Here is a 26,760-nt window from a genome sequence, read left to right as displayed (position 1 = left end):
CAAGTAAGACTTTCAGGCAGAGCCGTAGCTATGGGGTAGGGGGGGCTTGCTGGGTTTTTTTTTGCCCGGGTGAAGCCTCCAGAGGGGCACCATTGAGGCTCCCCCCTCTATTTCCCACTGTTATCCGTCTTGTCACTTAGATATTCATTCCAAATTTCTTCATATTCATTCTTATTTTGTGTCAACAAGCAATTCTTTCGTATGTAGCTAACCTGTCCATATTATCAATCCATATGCTCAGTGGAATCTTTTTGTGACTCTTCCAATTCATCAAAACAAGTTTTTTTTGCTTCTAATATAGCGCGATACAACCACTTTTTTGGCCCCAAGTTTCCGGAATGGAATTTAGAATTAAATTCAGTTGCCCTAAATAACAATTTCTTTTTATTACTTTTGCTATAAATATCCTAAACTCGCTCCAGAATGGTCTGATCATTGGGCAGTTAATCAACATATGTATTAGGTTCACATTTTTACTCCCACATCTCCAGCAATTATCTGCGCTTGTTATTTTCTTCTGATATAATCTTGCTGGAGTCCAGTGGACTCTAAATACTATTTTCTGTTGAATAAGTCTAAGTCTTAAATCCATAGAGGCTTTTTCTATTGACTTTATACTTGTCTCCCATATATCATTTGTTATCTGTACTCCTAGCTCTCTACTCCATTTTTGTCTTTCATATTCTAAATCGTATTTCTTCCTGTTAAGTAAAGTTTTATGTAGTGCTAGTGTAGGATTTTTTGTTTTTGTTGCAGGGATTAAATCTTGTAACAGCATGGGTGTTTCCGATGCTGCTATAGCGTCAGGACCAAACTGCCTTTCCAACATGTTTCAATTGGATATATTGCCAATGTGTTTCACTGGTTAGTCCGTACTTTACTTGCAAAGTCTTTTATTCCACAAATTTGTAGTTCTCATCAATTAATTGATTCAATGTGGAATTTAAAAATAAGCTGTGTGTGTGTTCACTGTTCAATCTACCTGTTAAATAAAAAAAATGCTCTTTTTTGTTAAACAGGGAAGAGACTGCAGGAATGGATTAGTGTCATCCTGTGTTTTTCTCTGATGTCTTTCAACTTCTACCATCTTCTCTTCTGCTTGAGACTGGAACATGCCTTCTCAATTATTTTTGGGATTTGTAAGTACGAACTGATTATATAATACAGTAGGCGAATTGCAGAAGTGCACAGTGGCACTGCCTCTCCAGTTGGCTGCGGCGAAGAAAGATATCTCTCCCCTCTGCGCCTTTCCCATGGGGCATTCTCAAGTCTGCTTGCCTCCTTGCACTCTGCCCGCCCTGTAGACAGAGGCTGTGTGGGGGAGGCTGTGTGCGATCTGTTTTTGCTGTGCTGCATCTTTGCTCAGCTCCATTTGTGTGCAACATTACACAGGAGGAGCGCAAGGCGCGATGTTTTGGTGATGTTAAGGGCGCAGAGTGGGGATATTACTTCAATCGCCGCGCTCTTCCTATGTAACGTTGTGCCGCCCGCGCACAAATGGAGCCGTGCGAAGACACCACACAGCAAAAACGGATTGCCTACAGCCTCCCTCCCAGCTGTAGGGCAGGCAGAGTGGGAGGAGGCAAGCAGAATACTGTATGGAGGCTCTGCGGGAAAGGCGAAAAGTGTTAAAAGTAATTGGGGAAAAAAACTTCACCACTCTTCCCCCCCAAAAAAGCTTAACTCTGCCCCCCCCCAAAGCTCACTGATTGCCGGTGAGGGAACAGCTGATAGGTGGCCTGTTAGACGCGTGGGGCTGTTAGCTTCTGGGCAATCCTCCCCCCCCCAAATGTCAACAAGTCAGGGCAATTTCCCCCTATTTTCTTAATTTGAGGTCCCCAAAAATTGGGGGCGTCCAATACACGGAAAAATACGGTAAATTTCTGCCTTGACTTGTGCTGTCCAGTAAATTGGTACCATAACAGCACCTGGCTCAAGAAACCCTGAGGTTTGGCTAGCCCTTCCTGGGACCAAGCATTTATTGTGGTAGGCCCTGCCCTGTGGAATGCGTTGCCTGTAAGCATTTCAGCAGGAGCCACTATCACTTGCTTTTAGATGTCTTCTAAGAGCTAATACTCAGACAGGCCTTTCAAACCTGAGATTCTTTGCCAAGCAACTTTACTAATGTGTTTGACATGTTTACAGCTGTTTTTATTGTAATACTGTGCTGTTAGGTTGTATACTGCCTTGTGATATTTTACATGAAAGTGTGGTTTATAAATACTTGAACGAATACAAAGATATCATTCTGACGCCTGATACATAAGGAAGAACTTTATTTGGCTGGCTCCTCGGCACTTAATTGTAAATTGTCAATAGAACGCACCGGGTGGGGGCTGTGAGGAGCGAAGAGGGACGGGCAGGAGCCATGGCTCCGGCGGCGGAGGCATCCCTCAGCTCCTGATTGCAGCGGCAGCCAAGGGATCCCGCTGCCGGAGCCATGGCATTCGCTCCATAGGACGCACAGAGATTTCCCCTTACTCTTGAGGAGGGAAAAAGTGCGTCCTATGGAGCAAAAAATACGGTGTGGTGTTGTCATTCATAAAATGTATTTGTTGACTTTCAGAGAAATTACTGCGAATTAATGCTGCGTATGATGTTGTGCCTTATGAGAGTGCCTGTGTGAAACCCATTCATCTCAATACAGGTCCCCCAGGAGCAGCTTTTTGTGGCTTGTTCTCTCTGGCTTTGGGATCTGGTTCTGGTTTGGGATTCTGTTAATGTCCTGTCTAAATGTAAATAGCAGCTGTGGGGGAAACTGGAGCAGCCTCAAATCTGGAGAAGCTTCACAAAAACTGCCTCTCTGGAGCTGCTACTTGCATCTCAAGGGACGCTTTCACAGAACAGCTTCAGAGAGTTAAATTTTGCAGGGACTATGACAGAGAGAAACTTCTGCTCCACCCACCCACCATCTATAGGCTGCTTAAATTTCCTTGCAGCTGCTATGCATTGTTTCTTTTAAAAAATGTGTTTATTGCCTTCACATATAAATTGTTCCTTTTTGCATTTTATTACCATTTAGCCATTTAACCCAATCATTTGCAGTTTTCCCTTCTGGTCATTGTACATATCTGCTGAAGAAATTTTTTTGAAATTCTAATTAATTGGATTTCTTATAGTATATTCCTGCGTATAAGACTACTTTTTAACCCAGGAAAATCTTCTCAAAGGTCAGGGGTCGTCTTATATGCTGGGTCATATTTCTTATACAGCGAGTATATCCCAAACTCTATATTTTAACTGGAAAAGTTGGGGGTCGTCTTATACGCCCAATCGTCTTATACGCCGGAATATACGGGTACCTGTCCAGGATGGGTTACAGTAATAAAATAGACAATTATAAAACAAATAAAACAAGGAACTGCTATGACTTTATGCAGCTCATGAAGTGGCCACTGGTCGATGAAAACTCAACTGATAATAAATTCGTTCTGCTGAAAGATATTAAGCAAGGATAGTGTTCAATGAAGTTATGCTTTGAGTAGATCCATAAAAATTACCGTGTTTGCACAAATCTAATGCACCATTGAATCTAATGCACACATCAATTCCAGGAGTGTCCAAACGTTTTTCAAAGAGGGCCAGATTTGATGAAGTGAACTCTTTTTTTCTTTTCTCTTTTATTGAAGTTGTTGAACTTTTTATTGGATTTTACCCCAGGAAATAAACTGCCACAGGGGCCAGATTAAACTGACCGGCGGACTGGATTAGGCCCCCGAAACGGACTTTGGACATGCATGCCTTAAAACCATTTGCTGGCGCCATCAAATCTAATGCAGACCCTAATTTTTGTGACACGATTTGGCCCCAATAGGTGTGCATTACATTTGAGTAAATGCAGTAATAAACATGACTAAGATAGGTCCACTAATTTCAGAGAGTCTTCTCTGAGTAAAACTTCCTTCAATATCATTCTTGGTTTCAGCAATGCCACTCTTGGCTGTTCTTGAGTGGAAGGGTTTTTATAGCTTGTTTGGGGATGAAATGTATCAATGCATTCATTCAATGGGCATGGAACTGCCACCTCTCTCTTCAGGGGAATTATTCTTTTTTTTTAAAAAAAAAAATCTTGGCTCAGTCTTGCTTGTAGAAATATAAATGGAAGATTCACCTGCTGCTTTTAGTTCTCGTTCACGTTAATTGATAGTCAGGGGTCCCTTTACCTTTACCTTTTCTTCTCACATCTATGGTGATAACGTCCTTAATCTGTTGTCAGTTCAGCTACTAATTGATAAGGTTGACAACTTAACTGATAATATTATTTAGATAGTAGTAAATTATTAAAATAGTGGAGTTGTGATTCAGTGTAAGCAGAGCTTCCTGGTAGCCACTGGCACTCTTTTTTTTAAAAAAAAATGTTATCTGTGGTCTAGATCCAAAGAAGTAGCCAGTTGCTTGCACTTGAGGAATTCCTCCAATGTCATGTGACAAGCTGAATTTCTACTTGACAGAGCTACTAAACACTATAGTTGTGTGCTCTGTAGGCTTGCATTCACTTACTCAGAGGGCACTCCATAAACTGTTGAGCGAATTAAAACTGTTTGGCATTACGAGGTTAGTAATTGTTCAGGACATTAGGCACCCGTTGATAACTTAAACAGCAATAAAGGGGTTGCTGCTGCTGTTATACTGTGCTGTTGATGGAAGCCCAAGGATATTGGATTATTGCATGAATCAAACATAGGCGTCCTGACTTGTAGATTCTAGTCCTGAGGACTTGTTCATTCCCTTTCTAGCAGCTGATATCTAACCTGCACATCTCAAAACCTCTTCCATTGAGTAGCTGTGATATTGCCACAGAGCTTTGTTGTCTTGCATTAACGGGCTGTAGAGAACTAGATGTGGAATTATAGCCTGGAGCAGAGAGGCTCCTTGACAAGATTGTGTGCAAGAGTAACTGAATGTTTATTTCAATTCTTATTTTGGTATCAAATGGGGAGCATTTTTAATGCCTGTTGCTTTAAGCTCTGCGGCTTTGACTGGAAAAGAGGAACTTAGTGCAAATGTGTGCACACTAGCTGACACTTAAGTCTTCAGCTCTAAGGTACTGTATGTGCCTTGAGCAAGGCAGCTACTGTACTCCCCCACCCCCACCCCGTTAGCAAAGTTCAAGAACTGGGCCCTCAATCTGTGGGTTGTTTTGCAGTAACCATTCACTTGCCTGGCAATTTTCTAACAAGGCTGAATATGTTCATGCACTTTAAACTGACATTTGTCCTAATGTCAGAAATGAATTTTTACAGGAGGATGAAAAGCAAGCTGTTCGCTTTTTAGTGAAACATGATTTAGATTTTGAAACAGATGCTTCACAGTGGTGTTGCTCCTATCACAGTTTTGCAGGGGTAGAGCTGTCTTGCTCCTCAGATAAGCTCACGCACTAGGAATCCTAACAAGTGTACAGGTAGGAGAATGCAAGTATTAGAGTCTCCCCATTTCCCTACACTTTGTATCTGGATGAGATGTGGGCGCTGAGAGGTTGCACACTTGCTCCTCCTTTCTCTTTAAAAAAAGCAGATAGTTTCTTGTCTGTATTTTGCAGCACTCATCGGCTAGAGAAACACTGCAGATTCTAGAGCTGATTTCACCAATGTGGCAAGCTCCAGATATTTTGGACTAGAACTCCCATCAGCCCCAATTAGCAGAAACGAGTGATTGCGGTATTTTTCATTCCATAAGACCCACTTTTTTCCTCCTAAAAAGTAAGAGGGAATGTCTGTGCGTCTTATGGAGCAAATGTGTGGTCCCTGGAGCTGAATTGCCCAGGGGCTAAAGGCAGATCGTGCTTTTTTTATGAAAGAAAGAAAGAAAGAAAGAAAGAAAGAAAGAAAGAAAGAAAGAAAGAAAGAAAGAAAGAGCTAAGGGTTAACAAGAGGGAAAGAGAAAGGAACCCACTCAGCAGCTGATTGCAAGAGATCAGGGAGGGAGATAAGAGAGCTAGCTCCCTTCCCGGCCCCCTGCCTAGGCCTCACTTGTTGTCTGCAGAGGGAGGCATGTGACTGGCTGATTTGATTATCTGTCTGGAAACTGTAGAAATGGGTCCTTTCCTTTCCTAGAGAAGCTGCAGAACTGTGAGTTGGACCCCATAAAAACAGATTTTTTTCCCTTTGCAAGGAAACTCAGCAACTTTGAGCTGATCCTAAAAAATGGAGCTTTCCCCCTTTGCAAAAAAGATGCACAACTCTGAGCTGGGACCCCCCCCCCCCCAAAAAAACGGGGCTTTTCCCATTTGGAAAAAAAGCTGCACAACTTTGAGCTCATCCTTTAAAAAATGGAGCTTTCCTCCTTTGCAAAATAAGCTTTCTCAAATATTTAATATTGGGGGGGGGGCAAAGGCACCTAGGCCTCTAGGAGTTGGCTGCTATGCCTAGGACAATTCAAGAAAGCAATTTTTTTTCTTGTTTTCCACCTCTAAAAACTAGGTGCGTTCTATGGTCAGGTGCGTCCTATGGAGCGAAAAATACGGCAGCTGCAGTTATGTATTTATTCTGTAACATTTATATACCACCTGATTGTAAAGAAAACCTCTTAAGCAGTTTTCAAAAAGAAACTGGGAATTGTAGTTGAAAACACCCAGTGGGTGTCAGGTTTAAAACAAAGCCAGTAATTTAAAAGCACATACACTTGGCTAAAATCACGTGTCAGAATTGCAGTCCCAAAACATCTGCAGGGCACCAGGTTGGCTAACGCTGCACTAAACCATACAATAAAACGGTAGTACTGTATTAGCAATATTAAGAAGCAAAAGCTAAAAACATAACACCACCGTATGTCATTATGGAATTTAAAGTGTCTGGGGGAAATGGTAATGTAGGTGCCAGATGTTGGGCTTTCTGTAATTAGGCATCACCACCACCGAAATAGCTGCCTTTATTGTTGCGTAGTGTGCTTCTGATGGGAAGGGACTTGGAGATCTGCTGAAGCTCTTCTCCAAAGACAGGCAGGCTGTTACTCAAGTGGTTCTGTCAATTTGAAAATGTTTACTAGGAAACTTCAGTGCTGAGCAATTGATGTCAAGTGTTGCGAGTTTCGACTACTTGGAAACACCTGACCCTTGAGCATTTCCCCTCCTCTCAAGCAAGACTTCTTTTGAATTGTTTAATCAAGCATTTTAGAAGAGGACGTATTCCACTCAATATAGCTACCTGGTTTTACCTTTGGTTGAAGCGAAATGGCTGGTTTCATTCTGTTTTTTTTCTTTTCTTTTGTGCATTTGATGAAGCAGCGTCCTACCCCAAAAGAGTTTTTGTCAAAATATCATCACTGATTCTTAATGAATGTGCCTCAAGACTATTTCGTTGCTTAACACAACTGCCTCTGCAATATAACTCTGGGCCGATACTCTAGGAATATGTCTCCTGTATTTGGCTCCTTTAACAGAGAAACCAAAAGGAGCAGTTGCTTGAGAAGGCTGTGGCACTCTGCTACTATTATGGTTGCTTTGGTAGAAAAACGAATTCTCATGAGTCCTGTTATCACTATTTTTAAAGAATAGGACCTATTACTCGGTACTTAATAATAATAATTTATTTGTACCCTGCCCATCTGGCAGAGTCTCCCCAGCCACTCTGGGTGGCTCCCAATCAAATATTAAAACAATATAGCATTAAATATTAAAAACTTCCCTAAACAGGGCTGCCTTCAAATGTCTTTCCATTCCCATACCTTTTTCAGCCCTAGTCCTTTCTGACATTTCCTTGATATTTCAAACAAAAAGCACCAGGTGCTCACATATACTGTATCCTTTTTGGATTTGATACTTGAGTATTACTTGCATTCCTACACTTGGAAGTGTTTCTTGCATTGCAACTTGGCCTGCCTTTTTAACATTGTCCCCTGTGCTCCTTGAACAAGGTGATGAGGGTTTATTTGTTTATTTTTGTCAGCAGATACAGTGGAATAAAAGAACCAGGTGTGGTATCCAATAAATTAGTTCTGTTAATGCAAGAATTACCATATGCACAACATAGCTTTTTCGCCCTTCTCTGTGTACCATCCCCAAATCTGCTCCAGAGGGTTGGGAGGAGGGGCAAGTTCTCTTGCTCAGCAAGAAATCCTTGTTCCAACAGAACTACTTCATTGAATTATTATTATTTATACCTCGCCCATCTGGCTGGGTTTCCCCAGCCTCTCTGGGCGGCTTACAGTCTATCTATAAACATAATAAAAACATCAATCCTTAAAAACTTCCCTAAACAATTTTGTTTAAGTGTAAACAAGGAAATACTCCCTTTCTGGAACATATAATTGTAGAGTTGGAAAGGGACCCTGACGATCATCTATTCCACCCCCTATGATGCAGGAATATGCAGCTGTCCCATATGAGGATTGTTTACATTGTTGCTGTTGGCCGTTTCCTGTAGGCTTCCATGCGTTGAGTTCTATCAAACAAGATGGGCCTATTTTTGTTTAATTTATTTGCATTATTCATATCCTACTCTTCTTGTTGCTATAATCTCAGACTAATAATCAACATTAAACTTCCAATTCTACAGTTCTAGGATTCTATTAAAACAATATTTCTTTTGCATACAACAATATACAAAGACAATTTGCTAACACCAGCAGCCAAGTTACAGGTAGGTAGCCATGTTGGTCTCCCATAGTCGAAACAAAATTAAAAAAAAAAACCCTTCCAGTAGCACCTTAGAGACCAACTAAGTTTGTTATTGGTATGAGTTTTCATGTGCATGCACACTTCTTCAGATACAGCCAAGCGAGGGACATTGCTTGAGTCAAATGCTGAGATAAATAGCCATGTTTTTGCCTGGTGTTGAAAGTGAGGGGTTTCTTTTTTCCTGCCCATGGCCCACGGCATGGAAATTTAGGGCAGGTTTCCTCAACCTGCCACCGAGATGTTTCAAATTGCAACATGCATCAGCATCAGGCAGCAAAGCTATGCTGGCAGGGGCTGGTGCGAGTTGTAGCCCAGAACATCCGGAGAGCCCTAGGTTGCGGGAGGCTAGTTTTAGGGTGTTTAGGAAGTCATAAGGCTTTTGAGAGGAGGGCCTCTGATGGCAACAGTTCGAATGCAGACAGTCCTCCCAGCTGTACATCACACCCTGGCCAGAAACTGGTACTAGGAAGGAGAAGTTAGCAATTGCATCATCCTGGAAATGGACAGCAACTAAAATTAAAGCTGTGCTGAAACTAGTTTTGGAGAGGAGTGGACAGTGATAATCAGGGAAGGGAGGGGGAGAGTATTTGTTGTGTTAGGACTGGTAGGATTGCAACAGCAGTTGGGAGGAAGTGAAGTCATGTGTGCACAGGCATAAGGGGAGAATGACACAGCGGCTCTGGGGAATGGAAAGCACTTGTTGGGTACACAGGTGGGCATGCTGTACTTCAGAAGAGGTCCTGGATTTTCCATGAGACTGTGCCAGTCCTTTTAATTTTGCTCATGAGGTGACACTGGGAAGTTCAACTCTGAATACTCCATTGTTTGCAGGCAACAGTGAATCTATTACTGAGCTTGAAGGCAGGGCATGGACGCGTTGACAAAGAATATTCTGTCTCATTCTAAAAAGCCTTTTTCATTCACAAAAGGGGCAGAATGAACTCTGTGGAGGTCTCAGTAGGAACTTTCAGTTCCAAATTTGGATTGTGACTTGAAGCAGGAGTCCACAAATGCCCACAACATAGGAAGTTGCCTTGGGCAGGGTGAGGCCAGTGGTCCATCCAGCCCAGTGTTGCTTACACTGATTGGGAATGACTCTCAGGGTTTCAAGGCAGGAAACCTTCCCAGTCCTGCCTGGAGATTCCAGGAATTGAACCTTCTGCATGCAAAGCAGATGCTCTTCCACTGAGCTGTGGCCCATTCCATAGGTCAGCTTGACATCCCAGCAAGCTTATATTTCTCCTTGCTCCCAATTTATTGAGCCCTCTAGCAACCAGAGAGGGCTGGAGGGGAGGCAGCCTTGCCTCCCTTGTGCAGACACTTGGGTAGGAGAAGAATCGGCAGAACGAATTCCTGCTGTTTCTTATTTGGACTAAAGCATACCTGAGAACCTGTTTACTGTTTCTTGGGAGCAGTGTTAGAAATAAAACAAGCACCAGGCACGTTTTGCAACTGGCGCGGGTCCAGTTGAGACGACATAAGAGATCTCTGGATGCCAGGTTGGCAACTGGGGGAAGCAAAATGTCACTTAGAGAAGAATCTGAAATATTTTCCTTGAAGCTTGGATTGGTTTTCTTTTGGATTTTTTGATTTGATGTTTCAGTGTGTTGTGAACAGCTTTGATATTTGTTCTTTAAAATATAAAGTGGTATGGAAATAAAACAAAGAATAATAATAACCCCAAAAAAGGTGCCTAGACATTCCATTGTGGATTTAAGGTGCCATTTGGCAATTGGTTTATACAGTATATCTGAGTTTCTAACACTGCTTGGGAGTCTTCCTCACCAGTGGTAAAGGATCACTTTCGTTAACAAGTCAAATGAAATGGCAATTTCTAAGTAAACGTATGGCAGAAAAGATGGCAGATTGGGAATGTTTGATGCATGAAGTAATAAAGGTAGAAACTGATATGTAGCCTGGTGTTTTTGTTACCTGATCTCTTCCTAGACAGAATCTGCTAGAAAACTTATGAAGCTAACACTAAAGTAGGGCCAACACTTTGTCAAATTTAAAGCATGCATTTCTGGAGAGCAGCATTGGATTCAAGAGTCTGCTCTTTCCCAGAATCTTTGCACCATATCATGCCAGACCATGGCTGTGAGGCGCTCTTCCTCCACAGCAAATCTAATGGAAACATGCGTCTCCTGGGAAGTTATGGCTTCTTGTCACACTGGTGACAGCTTGTGTGTCGGCTTCTGTAAGCCTCATTTCATCCCCAGCCATGCCTCCCTCACAAGTAAATATTTCAAGCCCTCTCGCTTCTGCAATCACACACCACTCCTGGCATTACAAAAATCACAGTGCAGGAACCAGGCACTAACAGTATTGTCAGCACACCAACCCAGTTAACTAAGACGTTCACCCAGCTCTCACCCGGCAGGGTAACTCAAAGATTTATAGGGGCTGGGGAATGCTGGCAACCAGCCAGCTCCATCACATGCTCCCACTTGGGGGGACTAATTGTTACAACCTTCCTGAGGGGCCTCACCCGGCAATACTTGCTCACAGGATCACTGCTTCGTAACACTATGGACATAAAAAAACACAGCTCATGGCAATCAGGGTGGTGCCCTTGTCCCAGCTCCTGACAACCTCAAAGGAACCGCTTCCCCTAGTGGCTGCTCTTATAACATGCCAGGCCATCCTACATAGCTCATGAAACTCCCCCCCCCCAAAAAAAGATACAGGTGTTAAGAGCAGCAAGGAGCAGAAAATAGCTGCCCAGCTATTCTGCTAGCAGCTATGACTCCTAAGGCTAAATGGTCAGGGCTCACAGAAACACAAGGGTAGGAGAAGTCATACAAAAAAATTATGAAAGCTTTGTGATTAAATGTTTGATCAGTCACTTGGCCAGCATCCCAGTCTGACTTTAAAGGGCTCACTTCACTTTCTCTTTACAGTGTTTCCAACTTTTAACTCTTTCATATTCCTGTTATAGGTGATTCATGCATATATTTCCTGCCGGATCACTTATGAAACCCCGAATGTAATTTCTGTGTTGCTGAATTTATGTTCTGATATTCTACTCATTGAATACTTCACATTAAACTCAGCATATAAGGGCTAGCTACACACCCTGCTGAGAACACTAGGAAACTTGTTGAGGCTCTTTGCCTGAGTAGTTTCAGAATACCGTACATAAATTCTGTTAAGAGCTGCTGCTAAATTGCATTAGACCTCCTCATACCTGACCTGTGAATCATGAATCTCTGCGTGCTTATTGCTGTACTGCAGAATAAGTGTCCAATTCAGGTGAGAGTGGCTCTCATCCTCCCCTATCCAGTAGCTGGCAGGTATTTCTGCTTTGTAAGTGGTTAACAAGTCACACTAGTGTCCTGTTTCTTTTCCTGAAGAGAGATGAGAGATTATTGGACAAAGCGGACATAATTTGGAGCCACATTCATATTTACTCTTGCATCTTATGAGTATCAGAGACCTTTCAAGTTTCTGTGATTAGAAATTAGGGATAAATTATAATTAAACATGTACAGTACTCCCAAATGTATTTCTCTGCTTTCCTTTGGATCACATCAGTCTTGTCATTTGGGCAACCCAGGACCTCCATATACACTGCCCAGGCTTATGCCCTGGGTAAGTCACTTTTGTGCTGCTAACACAGCAGATTGACTCCTCCCCCCCACCCAATTCACTCCATTGTCTCTTGAGACAGACAGATGCCAATAACTCCTATTAATATTAATGTGACTGATTTGGGTTGGACCATGGCCTTTATGCCAATACATAATACAACTACATGCAAAATGATACAGAGAAGGTAGCAATAACTGGTAATGTGAAGTATTTATATACTTCTGCTAGCGTTCTGCATATCTTATAGTGCCTTAGTGTTGCCAAGGTGTATTAGAGATAGAATGCATTCTTGACAGCCTCCCCTGAAACGTTTCGTGTAGCTTATCAGGAATCGCAAACCACAAGCCACAAATTCAATCACTGCAGTACAAGTGATTGCTTACCACAAATTCCCCCCTAATGGCCAGTGCTTCCAGGCAGCAGGCCGCAAGAAAAGATTCTTCAGGTGAAGTTCACTAGGCCAAGGTTGGAGACCTGTGCTGCTCCAGATGTTATGTGACCTCAGCTCTCATAATCGCATGGCCATTGGCTATGTGGATTGGGATTTGTTGGTGTAGAGTCCCAACATCATCTGAAGGTAGAACATGAGACTCTTAATCTCAGGGTTGTGGGTTCGAGACCCATGTTGGGCAAAGGATTCCTGCATTGCAGGGGGTTGGGCTAGATGACCCTTGTGGTTCCTTCCAACTCTACAATTCTATGAGTCTTTGAAGAGTCACAGCTCCTCGCCCTTGCTCTAGGTCAGGCACGTCCAACTCCCAAGAGACTGCGATCTACTCCCAGTATAAAAAAAACTGGCAGTGATTTACCTATTGTCATTGGAGGGAGAAGGAGCGTGCGGAAGGCCAGAGTTGTTGACCTTTTCTTACTGGGGAAAAGCCAGAGTTGTTGAGCCAAAGTTGTTGATGCTATTTGCTGTTTATCTGCTTTAAATTGCCTTTGCCAACCTGATGCCCTCTAGCTGTTTTGGACTGCTTGGCAAAGGCTGTCTTAAAAGCCCTGGGCTGTGATATCCATTTTCAAGATTTCTATAGCTGCAAGGTCTTTGATGTATAGCATCATTTATCAGGGTTGACTTCAAGGTTTTTTTCTTACTTCCATTTCTATCCTCCATATCCACACTGATGTGTACAAGGCAGCTTTCTAAAGCCACCAGTCATAAAATGAAAGCTTAATAAATGGTCCAGCAATGAAGGTAGCAGTGAAAAGCATCGGAGGCCAAATTAATAAAATGCCTGGGGTAATATAATCCTCGGTGCCTGTACGTCTTGTGCAAGCTGGCCTGCTTCAGCGCTGCTCTTCCTTGTTTACCATGCCCTTTTAACTCTCATGAAAGTTCTCTGTTATGCATTTGGTGGGAATACAGTGGCACCTCTGGTTAAGAACTTAATTCGTTCCGTTCTTAACCTGAAACTGTTCTTAACCTGAAGCACCACTTTAGCTAGTGGGGCCTCCTGCTGCCACCGTGCTGCCAGAGCACGATTCTGTTCTCATCCTGAAGCAAAGTTCTTAACCTGAGGTTAAGAATTCAGAGTTGAACTTCCCAGTGTCACCTCATGAGCGAAATTAACAGGACTGGCACAGTCTCATGGAAAATCCAGGACCTCTTCTGAAGTACAGCATGCCCACCTGTGTACCCAACAAGTGCTTTCCGTTCCCCAGAGCCGCTGTGTCATTCTCCCCTTATGCCTGTGCACACATGACTTCACTCCCTTCCAACTGCTGTTGCAATCCTACCAGTCCTAACACAACAAACACTCTCCCCCTCCCTTCCCTGATTATCACTGTCCACTCCTCTCCAAAACTAGTTTCAGCACAGCTTTAATTTTAGTTGCTGTCCATTTCCAGGATGATGCAATTGCTAACTTCTCCTTCCTAGTACCGGTTTCTGGCCAGGCTGCGATGTACAGCTGGGAGGACTGTCTGCATTCGAACTGTTGCCATCAGAGGCCCTCCTCTCAAAAGCCTTACGACTTCTCAAACACCCTAAAACACCCTCCCGCAACCTAGGGCTCTCCGGATGTTCTGGGCTACAACTCGCACCAGCCCCCGCCAGCATAGCTTTGCTGCATGATGCTGATGCATGTTGCAATTTGAAACATCTTGGTGCCAGGTTGGGGAAACCTGCCCTAAAAGGCAACTCCTCACTTTCAACACCAGGCAAAAACATGGCTATTTATCTCAACATTTGACTCAAGCAATGTCCCTTGCTTTGGCTATACAGTGGTACCTCTGGTTAAGAACTTAATTCGTTCCGGAGGTCCGTACTTAACCTAAAACTGTTCTTAACCTGAGACACCACTTTAGCTAATGGGGCTCCTGCTGCCGCCGCGACGCCGGAACACGATTTCTGTTCTCATCCTGAAGCAAAGTTCTTAACCCGAAGTACTATTTCTGGGTTAGCGGAGTCTGTAACCTGAAGCATTTGTAACCTGAAGTGTTTGTAACCCAAGGTACCACTGTAGAGTGTTTAGGCATGTCATGCTTGCATTTCTGCCTGCGAGGATTTCACAAGAGTATTATATGCGCTCAGTCGAAATCATGCACACTCATATTGTGATGGAGGTGAAGAGGCCGATAGCCTTTATGAATGTAAATGGTTGCTTTAGAGATGTAGTACACTCTTTGTATTGAGCAAAGTGAACCCCTCCCTGGCTGTGCGTTAATGTAGAAAATAATTCCTTTCTGCAAATAGATGAGAAAAATGCAGCATGCTGCTAAAAGTGAATGACCTGTCTTCCGGATTGTTACACTTATCTGCTGTCTGGAATCCTGCTAATTCTGAACCAAATCCTGTTAACTGGGATCTAAGAGAGCTGATCTAAGTGGTCTGATTGGAAGATGAAGTTTGGCTCGCCAGCCATGATTTGTGTGAGCCACGTGCTCAGATTTGCTCATGGCTCAGGGCAAATGTTATGAGTTCCCTTGTTAAGAGGGTAAGATATATTGGACCCAGTGCCTCCCTCAACACTACCTTCTTGGCCTATTGAATTGGGCCCAGGCTACACCTAATGTTAATTGCATTAAAAGAATATGTTCAAGAGTGTAAATAGCTGCTGAGCAACACCCTAAGCAGAATAGTGGCTGTTGCATTGGGAGGGTAGACTTAAGTCTTACTGGTGAAAATCCGTCCACTCTCCTGGCTCTTATAGCTGGTTCCGATAGGAGCTTCCCACCCAAGGACAGATAGTAGCTTTGGGAAAGGGGATTTTCACCGGGAGCATGTCAGGGGCCAAAGGGCTAATCCACACACAGTCCTGGCCAAGGGAAGCGTTCATGGCAAATATATGTATACGGTACATGTCATGTGTCGTTGTTGTTGTTTAGTCATTTAGTCGTGTCCAACTCTTTGTGACCCCATGGACCAGAGCACGCCAGGCACTCCTGTCTTCCACTGCCTCCCACAGTTTGGTCAAACTCATGTTTGTAGCTTCGAGAACACTGTCCAACCATCTCATCCTCTGTCGTCCCCTTCTCCTTGTGCCCTCAGTCTTTCCCAACATGAGGGTCTTTTCCAGGGAGTCTTCTCTTCTCAAGAGGTGGCCAAAGTATTGGAGCCTCAGCTTCACGATCTGTCCTTCCAGTGAGCACTCAGGGCTGATTTCCTTCAGAATGGATAGGTTTGATCTTCTTGCAGTCCATGGGACTCTCAAGAGTCTCCTCCAGCACCATAATTCAAAAGCATCAATTCTTCAGCGATCAGCCTTCTTTATGGTCCAGCTCTCACTTCCATACATCACTACTGGGAAAACCATAGCTTTAACTATACGGACCTTTGTTGACAAGGTGATGTCTCTGCTTTTTAAGATACTGTCCAGGTTTGTCATTGCTTTTCTTCCAAGAAGCAGACATCTTTTAATTTCGTGACTGCTGTCACCATCTCCAGTGATCATGGAACCCAAGAAGAAAGTGAGCCTCCTTTTGGTTTCTAGGCTGCTTGTTTGCAACATGCTATTGAACAGAATAGCTTGCAAGCTCTTTATGACTATTTCCAGAATGCCATGATTAAACAAGCCACTCCTTGCTAGTCAAATCAAAGTTCTTTATTCATATTCTGATTGCAATGCAGCTCTCCTTGCTGCTCCTCTGCTTTGTTGCAGTCTCACTCCTAGCAAGTACCCAAATCACTCCTGCATTATCATTATTTGTGAATGAAAACTGTGCAGCCTGGTTTACTAGTACTTTATATAGGTCTCAAGCAAATGTTACTACTGTAGAAGCTAAACTTCGGAACCTTGTGGGATTTCTTTTGCTTTGTGTCAGGTTGCTAACGTTGGGATCAAGAGGTAGACTTAATATAATTTTTTTCTCTTGCCCCTGCCCTACCCTGTTAGATGAGTCACTGGTGTATAAATGTCGTTAACACTTCAGCAGTGTGTGATGTAAAGTTGCAGTGCAGTGAGCTAGTTTAGCACAGTTAAAACAGTTGTGAATTGGGAAGCTCCTACTTCAGACCTTGCCTCTGCTATAAAGTTTCTGTCAGATCCTACACTCCCTTGGCTTTTGTTCTGCTTCTGCAATGTAGTGGTAGTACAGACCCAGCTTACAGGATACCATAAGGATTACTGAGAAAGTATGCATAAAACTTTTTGAACTTTTAGAAGTGCTTTATTATGAGCAAATGCCTCCTGTGTCGACCTAGAGGGAGGGCTTGGGTGGAATGCCACTTTGTCTTAGGACCTGTGCTGCTCAACATCTTTAGAAATGGCTCCAATGAAGGAGGAGAGGGGATGCTTAACAGATTTGCAGATCACGGGAAGCTGTTGGAAGGGGTGGCTAAACACCATAAAAGACAGAGTCAGGATTGAGTTGGATGGGTTAGAATGCTGGGCCACAACCAACAACATGAAATTCCACCAGAAATAAATGTGAAGTCTTGCATTTCGCTACCAAATTTCAATGGTGGAAATGTGGTATGGAGACAGACCCAACTTGGCAGCAATACATGTGAAAAGGATCTAGGTGGATTAGCTGATCTCAAGCAGGACATGAGCTAGCAGTGCAGCTGCTAAGGTTAGTGCAATTGCAGACTGCATTAATAGGAGCATAGTGTCCAAATCACAGGAAGTAGTAGTCCCACTCTATTCTGTGTCGGTCAGGCTCCATTTGGAATGTGCTGTTGGTTCTGGGTGTTGCAATTTAAGGAGGATACTGTCCAACTATGGTATGTCCAGAGAGAGTGGCTGGGATGGTGAAGAGTCTGGAAACCAAGTCATATGAGCAACAGCTGAAAGCGTTAACCTTGTTTAGCTTGGAGAGGAGAAGATTGGAGGGAGGGAGCATGATGGCAAACTTCAGTTTACATGCAGAAGATGGAGCTTTCTTGCTTCGGAGGGCGGGAACTAGGCTGGAAATAGGAGGGAAGCTTAGCATCAAGAGAAGCTTCCCAATGGTAAGAGCTGTTTGACAGTAGAAGAAGCTGCTTGGGGAGGTGGTCTGCTCTCTTTCATTGGACTGAAGCAGAGACTTGGTGGTCATCTGCCAGGGATGCTGCCATTGCATCTGCGCTACAGATCCTGCACTGAACAGGGAGTTAGACTAATGACCTCAGATTCTGTGGGTGCTTGTGGGCAGTGGCATGCCATAGCTTACCTTTGGTACTTGCAAAAGCATAGGTGTTTTTGTGTACAAGTTGCATATGATAGAGGTAGTAGTGAATAGATGCAGCAGTAGCAGGTCAATAGTTTTTCTTGTGTTTTGGGAGTTGGTCACAAAAGCGATTTATTGTCTCGAGAGAGGGAAGTCACTATGTCAGCCTTTATGTATCCGTCAAAATAGCATTTACACATACTTAAAATTGATCTGAATGTCTCACGAACCTCTTTTCTTCTCTCTCCCCTCCTCCCTTTCTCTTTTAAAGTTGCAGGAATCATTACTGCTGATTTTGCCTCTGGTCTAGTGCACTGGGGAGCAGATACCTGGGGATCTGTCGATCTGCCAATAGTTGGAAAGGTTTGTCTTTTTATTATTGGGAAATGTTGTAGGATGAACTGGAAAGCAGCTAAACTTCAACAATCTTCAGGCAGTAATAGAACAAAATACTATTGCTTAAGTAGACAGAATTTGTGTGCGGAGCCACTGAATAGCTTGAGAATCCTGAGTTTCACCTTTTCAGAATTATCCCCTACAGTCATTGTATCTAAACTATTATTTGGCTGTTGGGAATATGCTTTGGGCTTGCACACTCCCTCCAACTCTCTTTCACTTCTTCGTTTGCACTAACCATGGTTGGCCAGATTCAGATTTTATGGCAAACTTTAGTTAACTGCGAACCAGGGAAGAAGGGAATCCAGTCACGCAAAGGAAGGAGGAACTCCGTGAACCCAAAACAGATTCCTAAAGTCTGGCTTTGGAATCTGTATCTGGCCAAAGTTGCTGGACCTCATGCTTTCAAATGTCTTAAAGTGTAATGGCAAAGAGTTCAAATTGTCATATGCCAACGTAGATCAAAACAACTTACTGTATATACTCGAGTATAAGCCTACTTTTTCAGCACAAAAAATGTGCTGAAAAAGCCGCCCTTGGCTTATACTTGAGTGAGGCGGGCGGCGGCAGAGAAAGGGACAGGACTGGGGGTTAACTAACCCCCGTCCTATGCCTGCTCTGTGCGAGGCGGCGGGGAGGGAGAAGCAGTGAGGAAGGGATCCTTCCTCCCTGCTTGTCCCCCCACCCTGCCGCCGACAGCTGGGAAAGGCATAGGACAGTATTTATTTTTGAAATTTACCAGTAGCTGCTGCATTTCCCACCCTCGGCTTATACTTGAGTCAATAAGTTTCCCCAGTTTTTTGAGGTAAAATTAGGTGCCTCAGCTTATATTCGGGTTGGCTTATACTCCAGTATATACAGTACTTGGATGTGCATTCTTTTGGAATAAGATGACAGGAGCACATGCAGAATGTCTTCTGACCACTTTGGGACTTTTTAGTGTTACTCAAAACAAGCAAATGTTGCTACTGAGATCTGCAGTACACAGCTTGTGCTTTCTCCCCCACCCCTAAGCTACCAATCTGCTTTTGGTACTAGCAGTTCACCCTCGCTTCACTCTTTGCTGTCTCAATGCTGACTAATGCAAGTGTCTTCTCTGTTGATCAGACTAATGAAAGACTGCATTTGCTTTCTCCTTCCCTGCTCCCCACTTTATCCCATCTTAATAAGCTTGGTGTACTTAACAGCAAAAAGGATGTGTAACCCAAGGTTAAACTGGTTCTAGGTTGAGTGAGCCAGGATATATTGGATAGCAATCCCTGTGACATGCCCTGTTGCTAACTTTGAGATTACAGTGTGTGTGTGTGTGGTGCTAAACCAGCTCCCACTTCACTAACAACCTAGTCACTTGCTTGCATGGTGATCACACTGTACCTATAAATACAGACACTAACATTTGAATTCAGGCCAGTAACAGTGCTTAAGAGTTATTTGTAACCTGTGAGTCCCTGCATTCAAATCTCACCTCTGCCATGAGTTCACAGCGCGTTGGGAGTTAAAACAGCCAGCAGAAATTGCACCTTAACACTGTACGCATCCCTGCTGGAGGAGCGCACTCTACCCTGGGTTTAATCTGGGACTCAGAGTTTGGGAAAGTAAGAAAGCTCTATTACAGCAAATGCATGCTTCAGGTGGAGAGGCCTTGAGCCATTCTTGCTGTTGTATCGCAACAGGTGAAACACAAAAGAGGTCTTGTCTACCAAGATGAGGGTGAAGAAGCAAGAAGGAAATGAGATCAGCAACCTATGAATATGAGTAGCACTTGAGGGAAGGTCAGCACAAGCTAGGTCAGAAAGGACAGTCTAGGAAACTTGGAGTTTCCTCTCTATTCTTTCCTATGCAGACACACCAGCCTCTAGTTCAAGCTGTGTTGCATCCCAGCACTTCCAGCATAGCCTCAGTCAAGCCCACCATATTTCAGTATGGGGAGAGAATAACCTCTGTTCTCCTAACCCAAGTCACTGTGGCCTAGAACTTGCAAAATAAGCTAGTTGCCTGCTTGTGGCAAGATAATTCTCTCTAGGTGACAGGCCAGACTGCTATGTTTCTTTTTGAGACCTAAATTAACTACATAGGTAATGTGTAGGCAGGGGTATCTAGTAAAAATTTGTGCAGGCTATGGACTTCAACGACTGACAGATATAACCCACCCCCTTGTATTTACTTTTTAAGGCTTTTATCAGACCTTTCAGAGAACATCACATTGACCCAACAGCAATTACAAGACACGACTTCATAGAGACCAATGGAGATAACTGCATGTTGACGGTAGTTCCATTGGCAAACATGGCCTACAAACTGGTTTCTTTATCACCAGGTAAGTGACTATAAATCCATGAGTAAACTGGACTTGCAGCTTCCACGGTGTACAGAGAATAGGCCTTTGGCCTCCGAAGAGACAGGCAGAATGAAGCTATTTGTATGGGAACAGCTGAGAAGGCTGGATGTATTTATGAGACAGACTGCCTTTCAGCCCCTGCAAGTGGTTTACAGTAGTTTTAATCTTTGTGGGTGGAGCAGTATAGCGTCAGAGCAAGAAATAATAGTTGCAGGTTAGTAAAGGAGTAGAGTGGCATGAGAACTAACTTGCCACCATTTCAAAGATTTTTCTAGACTACGGCATTTAAACCATAAGTTGCAAGGTTTATATCAACCTAGTCTTAACCTGGTATTTGAATATAGGAACCACTTCATCTAGTGTGTACTGTGGCAGAAGCAAAGGTAATCTGTAAGGTATACCCATGTAAAGAGATGCACCTGGTGAGAGAACCAAGCCAAATACTAAAAGTGGTGGCCCAAAGCATCCCTCTAGTTCAGGCATCCCCAAACTGCGGCCCTCCAGATGTTTTAGCCTACAACTCCCATGATCCCTAGCTAATAGGACCAGTAGTCAGGGATGATGGGAATTGTAGTCCAAAACATCTGGAGGGCCGAAGTCTGGGGATGCCTGCTCTAGTTGCTAGCAAGTCTTACACTAGTGAAGGGAGAATGGGAAAGATGACTACCTTGAGATATTGTGATCATTTTTGATTCGGAAGCGAAACAAAGCCTATTTGGAGCTACCCTGAGGATGTAGCTTGTAATTAAACATCCAACTTAACATGGATGGAGAAAGGGTGCTTCCAGAATGGGGCTTGATATTATTAATGGGTTGATCAGCTAGCACAAATGGGTTGTGGGCAATAGTGTTTTGCTTTTGTTTTTAGTTTATTGGGGTTTCCCTGGGAAGCTTAACCCCAGATTAAATGGGGGTTGGAATATGGGCTGATACTTTCACACCAGAGATCTTGTGCAGACACCGAAAAAAATTGCATGCATTGGGAGCACCCATCCCACATGAACCACCCATCTGGAAGCACCCCAAGACAAATGTTTCTGGCACAGTTAGTAGAACTTAAGTGCCTGTCAGTTTGAACTTGAAGGTCAGTTCACGCTTGGCGTGGCAAATGTACCCTGATGTTCACAGTGCTGAATGCCTCAAAGTGGGATGGGAAAACAATATAGTCTTGAGCGGTAAACAACACATGTCCTTATCAATAATTGGCTTGTTGAATCAGACAGAGTTCCCTCTGATGAAGCATTCTGGTGTTGTACAATGAACTGCTTAAATGTAACCCATCATTTAGAAACAGTTCTGGTATTTTTGGGGGGGTGGGGAGGAGACCTATGTATCTAGGCACCTTCTATTGCCAGTTTATTTCAGTAAGAGCCATGTTGATCCTACTCCCTCTTTTCTCTCCCCATTTCTAGAAGCATTACACCAATCGTGCCCTTGGGAGTGTTACGTCTTTGCCCTGGCTATATTTGGAACCTTGACAAACCAGATTCACAAGTGGTCTCACACCTACTTTGGTCTTCCTCGCTGGGTTATCTTCCTGCAAGACTGGCACATTATCCTGCCACGCAAGCACCACCGGATCCATCACGTGTCTCCTCATGAAACTTATTTCTGTATTACTACAGGTAAATAGAAGTGAAGCTTCTATTTCAGTGATGAGCAGCCTTCAGGCTTATGGGATCTATTTTTTTCTGCTTCTTTTTTTTTTAAACTGAAACTGAAACCCACCAGCTGGAGCCAGGTGCAACATGTGGAAAAATGTTAAGAGTCAAGGAACAGGGTGAATGTGCTCAGCCCCCAGGTATGGGTGACCATTACTGGAATCAAGCGCATAGGCTCGTCAACACAGTTACTCACTCCTGCTCCCCCCCCCCATGGTGCACTGTGCCTTCCACCAGCTAAGGCTGTGATTCCTTTTGGACAGGTATAGCTTGCAATGCAGTTACCCAAACTCTGGCAGTCACCTGTAATGCATTGCCTGTGCAGCTGCCATCTGAAACTTCTGTTAGGGCAGCAATAGAGCTGCCGACTGGGACCAGTCAGTGGGGATATATCATACACGTGCATTAGCAATTTGCTATTCCAACACGGGCCTGCTTGTACATTTAGATCTCTTTCGAGTCGCCTCTTCTGGGTGTCGACACCATTTTGGAATGAGGCAGGCAGCGACTGCGGAGAGAACTGTCATTGCTGCGAGCGCCCCTTCTTCAGGGATGTTCACCTGCCATGGTGAGGAGGCGCTTTTGCCCACTGGAAGTGCATATGCTCTCTGCATTCAAAAACTCCCGCAGCCCAGCCCAGCCCAGTAGTGTAAACAGTGCTAAGCTAGATGGACCCAGTGGTTTGACTCAGTATATACATCAGCTTCCTGTTGCACCAAATGGGGACCCTTCTTTTCCTAGGCTCTTCATTTCTTACTGCTTTAACGCTGCAATTCTATCCCAATTTTGTTTTGTATGATCTGGTAAGCAACCCTGGAATATATTATATTGAAGTGAATTTATAAAAATGTTTGTCAGCAGCTTCGTTGAGTACACACAACTGTGGGGCTAATGTTTTCATCCAACGGTAGCTCTCTAGCGCCTTGCCTGGGTCTGGAGGGTCAACTTTTAAATGTGTGCAGGGAGCTGGTGCTGGAATGAGGGAGGATGCACAAAGCAGAGCGCTACCCATAAAAGTTTGGAATCCCTACATTTATTAAATCACATCAGTGTTGCAAACCTAATTACTGTTTACAGCAATACTTTTATACATAAGGCATTCATAATCTGGGTGGAACCCACATCCCCTCATTCCTTTGCAAATTTTGACATGGAATAAATGGTATTGGGTATCATTGCTTTCGACACTTGATCTTCCTATGTTTGACAACAATACATGATTCCAGGGTTTATATCTGATAGCTAGAATTCAGTGATATTCAACACCTGGTGTTCAATGTCGTTATATTTGATCGTTGATGGCTTGTGGCATTTGGTATTTTGACAGCTAACACTCATTTCAGCCCAGTCTAAATTACTCTTAATTTTGTCATACTTAAATTTGTTTTGTGGCCAGATTCCGATTTGAGATGTTGAGCGACTCCAGAGCTCTTTTCCATCAACTAACTGCAAAGTTTATCTCGCCACATTTCCTGTCCTTCACTTTCCCTGCAAGGGGAGAGCAGCAGAGAGTATCAGTAACACCTCTTTCCCCTTGACGCAGCTACCGCAGTAGGTTCCCAATTTTAAAGGGGATCAGTTGCTGCTTTTGCATCACCTCATCAAAATTGGACTTGGCATTCCAGTTTTCATTGGCATGTAGCAACTAATTACAAATGCATGCTAGTTGAACAGGGGCTGTATGTAAAAGTTGAATCAGCTGGTTGGCGTATGGAAAACCTGTACTAAATCAAACTTGGTTAACAGTTTGCATGGTTTGAAAGTAGCCCTTAAAAATGTGGTTAATGAGACTTGTGTTGTGTCGAACACTTTTAGTTTCAAAAATAAAGCTCCCATATAGGCGGAAAGCTTTAGAGTGTAATTGCTTATACACTTACCTGAAGCCAATCCTATTGCAGTTAGTGGGATTGTACATCAGGTGACCTGCTTCTACCTGAACCGCCATAAGATGGAGGTACACACTGCTCCTGTTGAATGACCCAAATAATCATTTCCCTTGCATTTTACTTTTTTACTAGACTACCGTAAAACAAATTAATTCAATTATCTACAACTGTACTTCTTCATTTACACCTGTATTCTCCCTTTCTATCGTTTTCCAGGCTGGCTAAACTACCCGCTGGAAAAAATCAGATTTTGGAGGTTCCTCGAGATTATCATTCAAGGACTGACTGGAGAAAAACCGAGAGCGGATGACATGAAATGGGCCCAGAAAATAAAATAAACTCTTGCCAGGCTTCTGCAGTCCTTATACTTGTTGCCAATATTTTTAAAAGAAAAAAGCCATCAGCCAAATTAAAGACTTGTAAAGAAATAATGGACTAAAGCACAATGCTTTTTAAAAAGTGCTAACAGACTGCAGTTAAAGGACTCACTCTTCAAAATAATACTTGAAAATGCAAATGGCTAATTCCCATTTGTACGGAGCACCTTCTGTTAGCCACATCTGCTGATGTTGACCATTTTTGTCCTTGAGTCTCAAAAGCCATTAGTTGAAGACAATGCACCATTTTCTAGTAAGATATGTCATTGGCACAGTAAAATGTGTTGTATCAACATGAATTGCCACTTTGAAAACAGGGTTAAGACCAATATGGAATAATGAAGATAGGCAGACGAGCACTGCGTTTTTAAGGAGCAGGTTCAAACTGCATGGGGGAAAAATCAGCCAAGAGGGGAAGGGAAGTTTATGAAATTGTCAACACTTCAATACATTTAATGTTTGGTACACCTTCCAGTTGCTTCATCATGCTATCATGTCCAGTCTTAGTCTATGTGGTGTGCAACAGAACATTTGGGAGTCTTGTTCTGCTAGTGGATAAGGATCCTTATTGTCGTCTGTCTCCTGAAATAAACAAGTGTTTTTACTCCCTTGATATTTGAGCAGACTGTTGCTGTATAAGCCTGCAACTGACTTGGTAGCAACTTGGGAAGAAGAGCAGAACGTGTTCTGCACAAGTGTCCAAACATAAAGGCGCTTGTGTTAGGTCGTTTTGTGTTCAGCATTTGGGGTTCCTTTCAGTATGACTCCTCTTCCAGTAATCATTGTTCAAGTAGCTCAAGGAAATTGGGCACATGATTTATATGTTAGAAAGGGATAGGTTAATGGTGTGTATTTTTTTAAAGGTGCTTGCTCATTCATGTAAATATTATAAAGCCTTAATCTTTTTGGTGTAACATGGATTAATATTTTAATGTGGTCTGAATGTATATAATATATTTATAACAAAGCAGTTCAATTATACTAATTGCATTTGTTCAGTCTCCTTGTGATTTTTATTTTTATTGCGGTTTGAGGGTGTAACCGCATCTCTAGCAGGCAAATACAAATCACAGAGCAATTTAATATATCATGTTGACCCTGACAAAACCCATGAAACTGTGAGTGGATTTCTTGATTTGTACAGAATACTGTTGAAACGTCAGTGTTCTAGAAAATAAATCCATCAAGGTAGATCTATGGAACTCAATTAGAAATGTAGATATTTGTGCTGCAGTGGGTTGATTTTAATTCAAGTTTCCCATTGAATACTTATTTCTTAATATAAATCTGATGGGCAAACACTGTTAACTTACCGATAAAATAGAGGTATTGCTTATCGTTTCATTCTTATAACCAAGCCTTTCATTCACTTTGTGGCGCTGTGTACATTTTGTGTGCTTTATTTTATTTTTATTTTACATATTTGGTCTTCAGGACTTCCCAGTTCTCATCAACCTCAGCCAACATGACAGATTGTCATGGCCATTGGGAGTTGTAGGCCAGTATCATCTGGAGGGCCTGGGACAGTTTACCACTTCTGAGCCATCTTGCTGTTATTAACAGGTTCCACGATATCTTTAGCTCTCTTTTTAGAAATGGTGTGACCTTCTAAATATTTGTCTATTTGGGCTCCTTTATGAACCACACTTTGAAGTTAGAAAATCCCAAAGCAGTTCACAAAGCAAACTCCCTCAAAACAAAATAAAAAAATTCCTGCAGTAGCACCTTATTTTGGTATGAGCTTTCGTGTGCATGCACACTTCAGATACACTGCAAACGGAAGTGTCAGACCCTTATATATATATACAGAGGGTGGTGGGGGTATATTTATAAGGGTCTGACACTTCCGTTTCCAGTGTATCTGAAGAAGTGTGCATGCACACGAAAGCTCATACCAAAATAAAAACTTAGTTGGTCTTTAAGGTGCTACTGTAGGATTTTTTTTATTTTGCTTCGACTCAGACCAACACGGCTACCTACCTGTAACTCCCTCAAAACAGTGAGTTCATAGAATCATAGAGTTGGAAGGGACCACGAGGGTCATCTAGTCCAACCCCCTGCATTGCCCAGTCTAGGGCTTGAACCCCAAACCCTGAAATTAAGAATCTCAGACTCTATCAACTGAGTTAAATTAAAACAATACCATAGATTTTTACATTTACAAAAGCTGTCATAATAATCAACACACCTTCCAGGCAAATAAAATAAAAACGAAAGGGAAGGCATTATCCAATGCCATCAGCTGATAATGCCAGATGGGTCTCTAAGATGACTGGTGGCTGTCAACACTTGTCCTGCATGTTCTGGA

General features: G+C 43.0%; 1 protein-coding gene across 4 annotated transcripts in view; it reads left to right on the top strand.

Moving 5' to 3' along the window:
- The window catches only part of PEDS1 (plasmanylethanolamine desaturase 1), a 34,356-nt gene extending 8,903 nt beyond the window's left edge, over window positions 1-25,453 (top strand). Inside the window, exons 2-7 of one of the 4 annotated variants that reach the window (XM_035121665.3) lie at window positions 1,020-1,139; window positions 18,066-18,157; window positions 20,363-20,507; window positions 21,941-22,153; window positions 22,638-22,757; window positions 24,292-25,453. In XM_035121665.3, coding sequence (XP_034977556.2) covers window positions 1,020-1,139; window positions 18,066-18,157; window positions 20,363-20,507; window positions 21,941-22,153; window positions 22,638-22,757; window positions 24,292-24,413 — 812 coding nt within the window. In that variant the 3' untranslated portion in view covers window positions 24,414-25,453. The remainder of the gene's footprint in view (window positions 1-1,019; window positions 1,140-18,065; window positions 18,158-20,362; window positions 20,508-21,940; window positions 22,154-22,637; window positions 22,758-24,291) is intronic. The other 3 variants (XM_088674628.1, XM_035121666.3, XM_088674629.1) reach the window with 3 other exon arrangements.
- The last annotated feature ends 1,307 nt before the right edge of the window (window positions 25,454-26,760 follow it).

The sequence above is a fragment of the Zootoca vivipara genome, chromosome 7, assembly GCF_965207765.1.
Source record: "Zootoca vivipara chromosome 7, rZooViv2.hap1.1, whole genome shotgun sequence".
NCBI classification, from domain to species: domain Eukaryota; kingdom Metazoa; phylum Chordata; class Lepidosauria; order Squamata; family Lacertidae; genus Zootoca; species Zootoca vivipara.
The sequence above is the reverse complement of the archived record's forward strand: the minus strand, read 5'-3'. Positions and strand labels throughout refer to the sequence as shown.